A 12635-nucleotide genomic window follows, 5' to 3' on the forward strand; every position below is an offset into this window, starting at 1 on the left:
AGAGGAGTTAAAGCACTAAGCACCGGCTCCTCTCCTCCTCCTCTGCCAATAATGGAGCTGTGCCTGCAGCCCAAACTTCAATTTGATCAGCAGAGGAAATGGGCTTATTTCCTCTATCAGTGGGAATTCTTTCATTAAATTCCCTCACTCACCCAATCCGTCTCTTTCTGAATCTACCCCTTGTTTGTTTTTTTCCCTCCTACCTCCGTCTCCCCTTGCTCTGTTTCTCTGTTGCTCTGCATGTATGCTCTCTCTGCGCTGCACTTCATCCATCTCCCCCCGCCTGCTCGGCTCCATCCTGGGTCCTCCTTTACCCATTTACCTATGTTAGTCATCAGGGACTCTGTTTCTTTCCCTTAAGGTCAAATTAATGACTCTACCATCATGTCACATCAAGCTTTGACCTCTATTCCACAGCACGCAGCCAGCAGTGTATTGTCACCGAGGCTATGTGCAGAAAAAGATTTAAATTTCTGTCTATAAGTATTGAAAAAACAGAACATAAAAGTACGACATTGGCCATAAAGCATGTGGACAAATCAAACATGCTGGTTCAATACAGTATTCACAGCAAATCCTAGCATGCTGGGTTTTATGAGTCTGTTACTGAGACATTGCTTTACGGCTTTTACGGACAATGGCGACGGAGAAGGAGAAACCTCTTCTGGTGGTCATTACTTTTTTCCCTGCGAAATCCCTGCTTCATTTCCCCACAGACTCTTTCCCTCCCTCTGCCTATCTCTCAGTCTCACACAGAGCACTGTGCCATATATCTTTTTGCATGAACCTTCCCTCTTACATTATGCTATATCAATTTCCTCTCATCTCAGCCCATTTTCTCCGCCTGCTCTCTTACTCTCACTCTTTTCCTCGGCCTACATTTCATCTTTCTCTCTGGGGAGTCTTTTTAAGTGATATTGACCGAATATACTTATCGGCAGCTCTTAAACTATGAAAATGAGTTGTATCTCTGGCTATTCTGCGCTGTTTGCTAAGCCGTTACCAACAGCTGTAGAGATATGTGTGTTACAATGGGGTGATGTATATGTTAATGTCATAGCTGGAGTTATTACAGCAGCATGCAGAATGAAAGCAGGTCACGTAAAGACTGCAGCACTATTCTGAGTATGTGCACGTGTCTCTGTCTTTTTAAAGCATATAGGGGTGTAGTAGCACATGCATGCCTGCTTTGTAACTGGTGTTGTGACAGCACTAACTCTGTTTTCGGTCCTTGCAGTCAAGAGGCCTCCAATGATCACCACACAGCCGGAGTCTGTCACGGTCTTTAGCATTGAAGACCTCGTCATGAACTGTGAAGCCACCGGCAACCCTCCACCCATGTTAGTCAGCACACACAAACACAAACAGTCTGAAGATGCTATATTAGTCATGGAGGAGCAGCCTACCCAGTGGTTATCTTTTTAGAAAACTGAGAACAGTGACCTTCCCTCTCCGTGTTCAGCTGACATCTACATATTAGTATTACATGAGAGCGCAGCTTCTCGCAGTCAGAGTTCTCATTTCAACAAGGGATAAATGTCATTAAGCCCTCGAGCAATCTTTTCAGAGTGTCTTTGCTTCTCTGAAGTGGAAAACTGCTCCAATTGCCAAGGAAAAAGATGAATATCGCAATTACACAGCACAAGCTTATGAGTCCCACTGGGGCATCTCGTGTAAATTTTACATCAATTCATTTTTGCCCTCAAATTCAGCGACATGTAAGGACAGTTTGTATGTGTTAAAAAACTTCTTTTTCAAAGGCATGGTAATGATTTCTTTTTTGCTTTGATATTTGAGTGAACACCCTCCCATCAGTGTTACTGATTTTTTTTTTCTTCACTCAAGTTTCCGATGGACGAAGGATGGAGAGGAGTTTGACCCAGGCAGGGACCCAGAGCTAAAGGTGACTGAGCGCTCTGGTTCATTCGCATTCTACACTCTCAGTAATACTATGGAGACTCTGAAGCAGTACCAAGGCAAATATGTCTGCTACGCATCCAACGAGCTGGGGACAGCCGTCTCTAATGAGGCCATACTCAACACTGATGGTAAGAGCACACTGATAATCCTGGAGCAACCAGTGAACAGTTATTGAGACGCAGTCATTACATTTTTACGGTTCATTTGAATATTCAAATTCCCTCATGCTCAGAGAGAATTTGCTGATTTGTAGTCATTTGGCTTTAGCCTTGAGAGACGAATCATACCATTTGAAATAGAATCAAATTAATCAAACCTCCTCTGATATGTTTTCAAAAAAAGCTGCATCACATTAGAGGAGCTATGTGTCATTTATAGATGTCAGTTTCAGTGTTGGAGCTCCTGTAAATGCCTTCAAGGTCCAGGTAGAAGCGAGCTGTGTTGTTGTTGGTTTTTATCAGCAATAACAGAGCAATTTACAAAGCTGTGAGCAGAACCAGCTATAAACCTTTTCCTTGCCCTGCTTTATAGAGAGCTCATTTGTTAGCAGATGGAGGCTCACACCAAGAGCTCAGAGTACCGCCACTCAGAAGATAATTACATGCAATAACATGATAATCAGCATACACTCATGTATTCACACACACACACATGCACACACGGGCCCCTGGGCAAAAGTAAAGAGCACCTCTGTGTATCTATCCACCTGTGTGACTGAATCTCTCCTGGGCGACCTCCTTCCTTCACAGTTTCCCTGACAACGGTTTCCCCAGAAACGCTCTTGAGTTGATGTCATGTGAAGCGCTCTTCAGTAGCTCCTGCGGGGTTATCAACAATGGGCAGAGGGGAGGAGGGGGGAAACACATATGACTCACAAATCACATCATTCTCCTTCCGCGAGGCAAAAGACAACCTGGCTCCTTCTCACACGCTTCTCCTGAAGTTCCTCAAATGGGGTTTTATAAATAATACTTCTTATCCACTTCATGGTGTGTTTAAGTTGACGTGTGATGTGGATTGCCTCAGGACACTGAAAATGTGTGCACAGGTGGTTGTGTACACATCTGTATCTGCACAGACTAATAGCCGTGTGTCATCCTCACTTGCTCCCCTTTAGTTCCCCCGTCCCAGCAGAAGGAAAAAAAGGTTAATGTGAGGTCTGAAGAGGGAAGCAGTATCGTTCTGAAGTGTAACCCTCCGCAGAGCTCTATGGAGCCTATCATTCACTGGATGGACTGGAGTGAGTACATTATCTTTCCATCTCTCCTTCCATTACATCCTTCCTGTCTCCACAATAAATCTGCTACTTGGAGTATCTATCCATGCTTTTGTTGTCCACTCACATCATAATGAAGTAGCTGATAATTTATTTCTCAAACAATATTATCTTTTCTCTTTCTCAATGTGCAGAATATCCTTTCATACATTTATCTGTCTCTGGATGTCCCTTTTTTTTTTTAAAATGTCTTCAGTACCTTTTGTAGGCTGAGCAGAGTCTGTTCTTACATCTATTCTCCGACGTCTCTTTATCATCATTTTTCTATTTCTCTCATCCTATTGTATCTCTGAGCCGCCTTCTCCGATTTCCTCTCTCTATTTTATCCCCTTGTTAAGCTCCTCATTCTCTCTCCCTTGTTTCACATTTTCCCACTGCCTCTATCTGCCATCAGTTTCTCTCGTTCTCTGTCTCATTTCCTCTCTGCCTCTCTTCACAGGGCTACACCATATCGTGCTGAGTGAGCGTGTGGTAGTGGGGAAGGATGGCAACCTATACTTTGCCCATTTGACAACGGAGGACAGCAGGGATGACTACACCTGCAATGTCCAGTACCTGGCGACACGTACCATTCTTGCAAAGGAACCCATCACTCTGACTGTAAACCCCTGTAAGTTTTGCTCTGAATCAACTGAATCAATCTATTGATAGTAGGTTGGACTGATCTGACCTGAACTGCATCTTTATGCCAAGGCAGCTCTTTTTGTGATTTTAACACAATAAAGTGCTTTGGGAAAATTTCATGGCAATCTATCCAATAGCTGATGAACCATTTCTCTGAAAAATGCAATTATGGACCTAATGGTGGTACTAGGGGAAAAGTCAGAGGATCACTAAAGACATTAGGTTTTCATTGTCTGGAGGCCAGGCCTTTGTGAACCACATTACGTGGCAATTCATCCAACAGTAGTTGAGATATTTTAGTCTGAATCAATAGCCAACCATCTGACAGAACAGCACTGCCATCCCCCAGCATGGCAAAATATACACCAATTAGCCACTACATCAAAACCACTGACGAGTGAAGTGAAGCTTATCGATCATGTCATTGTAATGCAATGTTCTGCTGGGAACCCCTACGTCATTGCATTTATGTGGTTGCCGTCCACCCAAACACCATTTAAGACAAAATATACACCCTCATTGTAACGACACTCCCTGATGGCAGTGGCCCCCACAGCAAGACAATGTGCCATGCCACACCACAAAAACTGCTCAAGAATATCCCAAAGAAAACGTTAAAGGCATCCATTTACTTTAAAAATTCTCCACATTCCAATCCAGTTAAACATTGTTGCCAGTACCCCAGAGCCAAGGTCCATCACAGGTGGGACCTCCTTGGATTGGACTTCGCTCTGACCTGTCAAGGCATGGACACAGGACCTCTGTGAGTGTCCTGTGGTGCCTGGCACCAGGGCGTTGGCGGCAGATCCTTTGAGTCCTGTGGGTTGCAATGTGGGATACCGGCACATCTCTCAGATGCTTGATTGGATTGGGATCTAGGGACTTTAGAGGCCAAGTTGTTGCCTTGAGCTCTTTGTCACGTTCCTCAGGCCAGTCCCAAGCAGTTTTCGCAGTGTGGTATAGCGCATTGTCTGTTCTGGGTGGGGCCAGTGCCACTTGGGAGAGCAGTTGCCATGAGGGTGTGTGCTTTGTTTTAAATGGTGTTTGGGTGGATGGTGCGTGTGTCATCCACATGAATTCCAGGTTCCAGGTTTCCCAGCAGAACATTGCATTGTAACAAGCTGATCAATGTTATGTGATTCACCTGTTAGTGGTTTTAATGTTGTGGCTGAATGGTGTATGATTATTGCTTTTTGGGTGAACCAAACCGTTGAGATCAAGTTTACACTGTCCTTTGTATAATATATTACTGTTGAAAGATGATCTGTACGGATTAAAAATCAGTGTTCTTACTTGTCTTCTTTACATAATAGCAATTTGTCACAATAAAATGTTGTCTGTATATCATATTGACAAACGTTGTCAACTACTGAGGCCTCCTAGTTAAACCAAAGTCAGCTCACCCCCATGTGGTGGCATGTTGTGCTGACCAAAGCAGTACCGCATCCAGTAGACGGTCACAGAGCCGGCAGGGGGTCCATCACCTCCTCAGCCCAGTGGTAATGAGATGCAGCTCACACTGAGATGTGGCTGCCAGCATCTGTGGCCCAAGTAGAGGTCAGAAAGATGAGCACATGTTAACATGAGACCTCTGTGTGTGTAGAAAATCTGTACGATGATGTGTTGTTAGAAAAGTAAAGTCTTCTCCACAGGATTCCACACCCTGCATCTGTGTGTGTGTGAGTGTGTGTGTGTCAGAGTCTACAAAGTGGCTGCTGTGTCAGCAGCACGGCAATTTGAAAATTACCCATACATATGTATGAATCTTTCTCCATGTCTTTGTGTTTCCACTTCTCTTTCTCCAGCCAACTCCGTACTGCGGAACAGGAGGCCCCACATGATGAGACCTACTGGAAGCCGCAGCACTTACCATGCCCTCAGGGGCCAGACCGTAGAGCTTGAGTGCATCGTCCAAGGCCTGTAAGTATCGGCGTGTGTATATGTTTCTGCCCCCATCAATCAGAAAACTTGAGCCGCTCCCTTTAATCAATCTTACCTGACTCTCATCCATCTCTCTCCTCTCCTTCTACCTCCGACCTCTCTGTGTTCCGTGTGTCCCTTTCTCTGTGGCATCCCTTCATTCACATTGTTCCTACTCCTGCTATACCTCTTCCTCTCCTTTCTCATCCTCTTCAGTCCAACTCCCAAAGTCACATGGCTGAGGAAGGACGGTGAGATGTCAGAATCACGGACCGTTAAAGACATGTTCGACCGGCGCCTGCGCTTTACTAATATCTCAGAGAGCGATGGGGGCGAGTACCAGTGTACAGCTGAGAACTCCCAAGGGAAAGCCACACACACTTACATTGTGGCTGTAGAAGGTATGTTTCACACACTTACCCACACACACACACACACACACACACACACACACATATTTTTATAGCATGTGAAAAAAGGATGAATTTGGCATGTATTGTGATTTTACGATAAAGTAGTGACTACAATAATCCAGATTCACAGTTGATCACATTACTTTATCTTTATAGACCTTTTCATTATTATATAACTACTGTTGCTTAGCAAACAGATCTGGTCACATGGATGTATAAAGTGAACTGAATGAAGGCGAATGAAGCCAAAAATGTTCAAATGCCACGTATAAACTTACCCAGATGATCAGTACTGCTTCTGCATCATTTGGCCTAGAGAGCAAGCGCACAAGAGGCCCCGCCAACCAAGCTGGCTGCTTACACGTTAGCCCTTGGCTAGCTTGAATACGGATAAAATCATTTCTTCTAGACTTTCCAAATGTCATCTGACCTAATACATTAAATTCTGATAGTAAAACCAGTCATTTAGCAGGAGTTGTGACGCTCAAAAAAAAATGTATCAATTGATACATACACGTCTCTTTCACAGTGTAAATCTTTGGGCGACATGGCATTATGTGACAGACTAAGAAGATATAATTCCACTGTTGGGCTACTACAAAAATTGGCTTAAAAGCCTGGCGCACTTCCTGGAGGCCTGTTTGGTCTCTGTTTACTTCCTGTCAGCTACTGCAATAACAAACATTCCAACAAGAAAAGTTTGAAACAGCTTTTCATTGAGTTTAGCCAGGTGCCAGGTTTATAACCTGCTTCACCATTAGTAACTGTATCTATCACAAGTTATGTGGTTAATTGATTTTTCACCTTTTTTCTTAGATGAAAGTTAAAAAAGTATTCAAGTGATTCACAAAGTAAGAGCACTTGCAAGAGTCAGATTAAAAAACATTAAAAAGGATGCCACAGAGATATCCTGACTTTTAGTCTCTAGTATGGGTATAACTCCTGCACTTCTCATAATGCCACCTGATAGCATCTTCGTTAGATCCCTGCGGAGTAAACGTTCACATCTTTAAGCTTTGCTCTTGTTCACAGGCTTTCTATAAAAAGCTTGTTCTCTGAGCCCACGTTGAGATTCCTTAGTGATGTCAATCGAGTCATTTTCTCTTAACATAGAAAAGAAGGCATTACACAGCTGTCACAAGCTGAGTGGTATTCCCTGTGTCTAGTTAATAGACCTTGACTTATAAAATTGATGGAGTGTCCTTTTAAGTACAACAAAACAGTTTGTCGATCAATTGCTGTTTTCACTTTCACTTTGACAGCTTATAGGGTGTGACCTATCAAGCTCAATCTATCAGTCTTAATGAGTATTGTCGTGTGTAAAGGTTTGGTAATATGCGACTTAAAGGGACAGTTCACCCCCAAATCAAAAATACATATTCTTCCTCTTACCTGTAGTGCTGTTTATTAATCTGGATTGTTTTGGTGTGAGTTGCAGAGTGTTGGAGATATCGGCTGTAAAGATGTCTGCTTTCTCTCTAATCTAACTGAACTAGATGGCACACTAAATATATTCTGTTTCCTGTAGCGGCTCCCTACTGGATCAAGGAGCCACCCAGCCAGTTATATGCCCCAGGTGAGACTGTCAGACTGGACTGCCAGGCGGATGGCATCCCGTCTCCTACCATCAGCTGGACCATCAATGGGGTCCCTCTCTCAGGTCAGCGCATACACCCAACTGCAAATACACACCTCAACACACAACCTTGGGCACTGTGCATGTGCTGACTTTGCGTTTGTTAACAGCCATCGACAAGGATCCCAGACGTTCTCTGACAGCAGGCGGATCTCTAATCCTAAAAGATGTCAACTTTGGAGACACTGCCATCTACCAGTGCCAGGCCTCAAACAAGCATGGAACCATCCTCACCAACACCAACGTCTATGTCATCGGTGAATGTTTGTTGTGTATTACACAGTTGTGTATGTGTGTGTGTGTGTGTGTGTGTGGCTCCCTATGTGTCTCATTTCTCTTTTTGTGTGCTTTTTCAGAGCTGCCTCCCCAGATCCTCACTGAGGATGGAAGTACATACACATTTGCAGAGGGCCAGAAGGCTTCACTTGAGTGTGAGACCTTTGGATCTCCTAAACCTAAAGTCATATGGTGAGGCACATAACAGCCTTATTCTCCTCAATTGTGCTTTACTGCATTGTTTTGTATTATGTCTTCTAGCGTGCTGTCTGGCAGATTTTCATTTTAACAAATTTCACAGAGGTGATATTATTGTGTAGGTGGCTCCTCATATGCATAAATTAACAGCCAAATACTGTTACATCTGGGCTGTGACTGAATGTTGTCAGTGTGGCAGGCATCCAAGCAGGCTTTATTCTTTCAGTAAAATAGGCAAAGAGGCGATTGAACTGGTGAATTCATCAGCGCCTGCAGCATCTGAAAAGGTTTATTTCTTCCTCTACTTGCCAAGTTTCTAATGTGTGTTTTTGTGGGTGCATGTGTGTGTCTTTTCCAGGGAGAGCAGCAACACTTCCTCCCTTCTGGCGGATCCCAGAGTGAACCTGCTCACCAGTGGGATGCTTGAGATCTTTAATGTCACCCACGAGGACGAGGGCCTCTACACCTGCTCTGTACATAACACCAACTTGTCTGTCAGTGCCGAGCTCGAAGTGCTTAGTGAGTTGACGCACATGGCGCATGCGCATACACACACACACACACACACACACACACACACACACACACACACACACACTTATTTATTCAAAACTGAACTTCAAAGCATATTGTGAAGCCGTGTGCAAAAAGGCATGGATGGATTACTTAACAGGCCTAACGGGCACAGGCCCAGGGCCTCAAAGTTACAGGTTACTTATTCAAAGTAACCAACCAGAAAGAGACTCAATACCATGAAGAAACACAAAGAAAAACAACAAGAGATGCAAAACAGCTGCAAAGAGACACAAAGAAACTCACAATCATGAAAGGGGGCAAAACAATCACAAAGAGACAAAAAATAACTAAAAAACAGATGCTATATGACAATTAAGAAACACAAAATGATGACAAAGAGACACAAATTAACTTGAAAGAAATGGAAAGCAACTACAAACAGACTCAAAATTAATTTGAAGAGACACAAATGACTTTGGAGAGAGGGAAAGCAACCACAGAGATTTGAAAGGACTGCAAAACAGACAAAAAAACTGCAAGAGACATAAAACCACAGACAGACCTGTAATGACTACAAAGGGATGCAAAACAACCAACAAAAAGAGGCTAACCAACCATAAAATCTGTGTCTTGCTCCTGTGGAGAAGAGGCAGTGGGGCCTTTTGTAGGTCTTTGCCTTGGGGCCTATTGTCTCACAATCTGCCCATGCAAAAAGGGGCACCAGTGTTTGTTTTGTTAAAGGAAACTGCTCTATTTCTGCATTAACAAAACCATGATGACCTTATTCTGTCGTGCTTCTGTTGAATTTTATCTTTTTCTTTGGTGTCATGGTTTGGAGACCTATCTTTAAAGAACAGAAACTCTCTGAATCAAATTGTTAAATGGTCGAGTAGGCTGATTGGTGAGTCACAGCTTAGCTCAGTGTCCCTGTACACCAGACAGTTACAGCGGATAATGAGTTCAATTTTAAATAACAACTCCCACCCTTTGCACAGGGAATTTCAGCCTCTTCCTTCTAGAAGGTTTAGAGTCCCAAGGTTTTGAACAAAGCGGTATAAAAACAGCTTTGCTCCAGCAACTATCACTCAGATGAACACATCACAGCAACATTGCACAGATGCCACAGAGGCAACTTTTATTTATTTGTGTTTATTGGAGCCTGAGTACTTTTATGATGTCTGTCTTTTGTGTGTTGTTTGAAAAATGTGTGTCAAGATGGATGCCTCATCTACTGCGAACCAAATCTACCTATGGGTACACATAAAGTAACCTTACCTTACTTAAACACACACACACACATACACACACACACAAACACACTGTCCAAATAGGAGCTGATGTCATTTGCACTCCATGCAGCCTGTCTAAGCATTGTGTGTCTGCTTGTTCTCTCCTCCAGACAGGACAGTCATCCTGTCACCTCCACAGGCTCTGAAGGTGCTGCGTGGAGACACAGCAATCTTCACTTGTCTGGCTCTCGTTGACCCCAAACTCGGCTCTCCATTTATTCAGTGGAGAAAGAATGGTGAAAAGCTCATTGATTCCCACAGTGATGAAAAGTAAGACTTTATTTTACACCTTAGAGATGACAGTAATGAGAAAAATGTTAGAAAGTACTGCCACAATTATTTTATCCATTTGTTTGTTTAGTTGTTTTTAAAGTCCAGTGTGTGGCAGACATGGAATATAATATAGTAAGTATGTTTTCTTTAGAGTATAATCACCTGAAAATAATAATAGTTGTTTTTTCATTACCTTGAGCCATGTATATCTACATAAGGAGTGGATCCTCGTCCACAGAATCTGGCATGTTTTACCGCCATGTTTCTACAGTAGCCCAGAACGGATAACACTGGCTCCAGAAAGGGCCCTTAAAATTTTCACATTTTCACATTTTCAAATCAGCCACCATAGTTAGAACCCCTCTGTGACGAGCAGTATCGGGAAAAATGCTGATTTTTTTTTTTTTTAACATGAAACTGCTCTAACTATGATAATGTTTCCTCAGATACACATCTGATGGACCAGACTTTAAAATAACTAATGTGGAAGAAGATGATGAGGGCGTATACACCTGTCAGGCCATGACAAGGCTTGACATGGCTGAAGCCAGTGGCAGCCTCACTTTATGGGGTAAGATCACTGATCATATACTGTATGTTGTTCACTCATTTTCACATATGTTTTTCCTCTTTGTTAAAGGCATACTATGCAGGACTTGTTGCTTACTGTGTGTAAACACAACATTCAAACTTGCCCCCCTTCTCCTCGGCTCAACAAGATTGAGCGAGTAGCAAAGGTCAAGCAAGCTAGAGAGTGAATGAAGAGGCGGAGCAGCGTTAACGAGAACAACAAATAGAACATTATTTTCTGATTGTTCCAAGGTTATGTTCTAAAGAACAGATAAATATGCAGACACCTCCGCACAACCCTGCAGGAGAGTGCTGCACTGCCAGATATTATGTGAATTCAGCTGAAGCGCATGCTTCATCCTGTCTCCTTGGCTTCTTTGCTCACATGTGTGCATGTAGGCTGACACTTAGAAACATCCCAAACAAACCAAAATACTAAGAAAATATTTAAACACAGGCAGAGGGTGGGTTCTTTCTCAGATACAGACTGGTAGTGGGTCATACTTTTGAGGAATTACTTTTGTGTGAGTCCATGTACTGTTTTTGAGAAAAATTCTGCATAGTACGCCTTCAAAACTTATAGTGCACCGACAGACAGCAGGTGGTTGTGGGAGTGATATTGTTGTTGTCCCCCTTCAGATCGCCCAGATCCTCCTTCCCTCCTCCAGATCACTGATTCCAAGCACCGTTCAGTCACCCTCAGCTGGACTCCTGGAGACGACCACAACAGCCCCGTGCAAGGTTTAATGCAGACACACACACACACACACACACACACACACACACACTAATTTGTCCTCTGCTTTTCTTCTTTTCACTTCTAAAACTGCTTTTATATGGATAAAGACTAGATTTTTATGTTTTTGGAAAATTTCTCATGCTGTGATTCTGACTTTTTCTTCAGTGCCACCAAATGATGATGTGCACTGACTCAGACACACACAGACAAATGCAAACATAAAACTTTTCATCTTGTCTAACTCCAATACTCAAAGCAACAAGCCTATATCATTTATCTCCCGCTGGCAAAATGAAAGGCTGCTCTGTTTTCATTACTTGGACAGGATTATTATTTGATCTGCAGCATCAGACTATTGTGAAGCTCAACGTGTCTCAGCATGACTTTATCGCCACTGAGCGTTTATTTATATTTCTATTACTTCCTTATTGTTTATATCCTGTCTTTCCCCATCTCTGCGCCACTCTTTGTTTCTCTCGCTGCAGAGTATGTGGTTGAGTTTGAAGATCAAGGTTTGAAGGAGAGGGGTTGGGAAGTGCTGAAGAGAGTAGGAGGAAACAAGGAACGTGCTGTCCTCCCTCTGTGGCCCTACATGTCCTATCGTTTCCGGGTCATTGCCATCAATGATGTGGGAAAGAGCGGCCCCAGCAAGCCTTCTGAAATTCACAACACACCTGCTGAAGGTCAGAGCCAGTGTTTTGTGACCACAAGTTTACTTTTATTTATACTTTTTTTTAAAGAAATACAACAAAAACAAAATAGACCAAGCAGCTAGTCACCTACACACTCATACAAATATTATACTGATGGAAATACATGCCAGTTCATTCAGTTAAACATCATTTATCATCTAATGAGTTCACAAACACAATCCATTTTCCCCATATTGCCAGAATTGATCATCCCATAGATTTAACAAAAAAAAACAACAACAAATCATTCTCGCCATACTTTAAACATTTGTCACAATATCTATCTTGTCAGT

At 42.9% G+C, this 12635-nt stretch overlaps 1 protein-coding gene across 5 annotated transcripts in view; it reads left to right on the forward strand.

Moving 5' to 3' along the window:
- Positions 1 to 12635, forward strand: part of l1cama (L1 cell adhesion molecule, paralog a) — a 51641-nt gene that overhangs the window by 28914 nt on the left and 10092 nt on the right. For all 5 annotated transcript variants that reach the window (XM_049581891.1, XM_049581888.1, XM_049581892.1 and 2 more), the window contains 14 exons: positions 1238 to 1340; positions 1846 to 2048; positions 3038 to 3160; positions 3636 to 3806; positions 5626 to 5740; positions 5957 to 6141; positions 7682 to 7813; positions 7900 to 8046; positions 8146 to 8257; positions 8622 to 8782; positions 10179 to 10338; positions 10788 to 10912; positions 11551 to 11652; positions 12136 to 12333. In XM_049581891.1, the coding sequence (XP_049437848.1) occupies positions 1238 to 1340; positions 1846 to 2048; positions 3038 to 3160; positions 3636 to 3806; positions 5626 to 5740; positions 5957 to 6141; positions 7682 to 7813; positions 7900 to 8046; positions 8146 to 8257; positions 8622 to 8782; positions 10179 to 10338; positions 10788 to 10912; positions 11551 to 11652; positions 12136 to 12333 (2037 nt within the window). The remainder of the gene's footprint in view (positions 1 to 1237; positions 1341 to 1845; positions 2049 to 3037; positions 3161 to 3635; positions 3807 to 5625; positions 5741 to 5956; positions 6142 to 7681; positions 7814 to 7899; positions 8047 to 8145; positions 8258 to 8621; positions 8783 to 10178; positions 10339 to 10787; positions 10913 to 11550; positions 11653 to 12135; positions 12334 to 12635) is intronic.

This window comes from Epinephelus fuscoguttatus, linkage group LG7 (genome assembly GCF_011397635.1).
Source record: "Epinephelus fuscoguttatus linkage group LG7, E.fuscoguttatus.final_Chr_v1".
NCBI classification, from domain to species: domain Eukaryota; kingdom Metazoa; phylum Chordata; class Actinopteri; order Perciformes; family Serranidae; genus Epinephelus; species Epinephelus fuscoguttatus.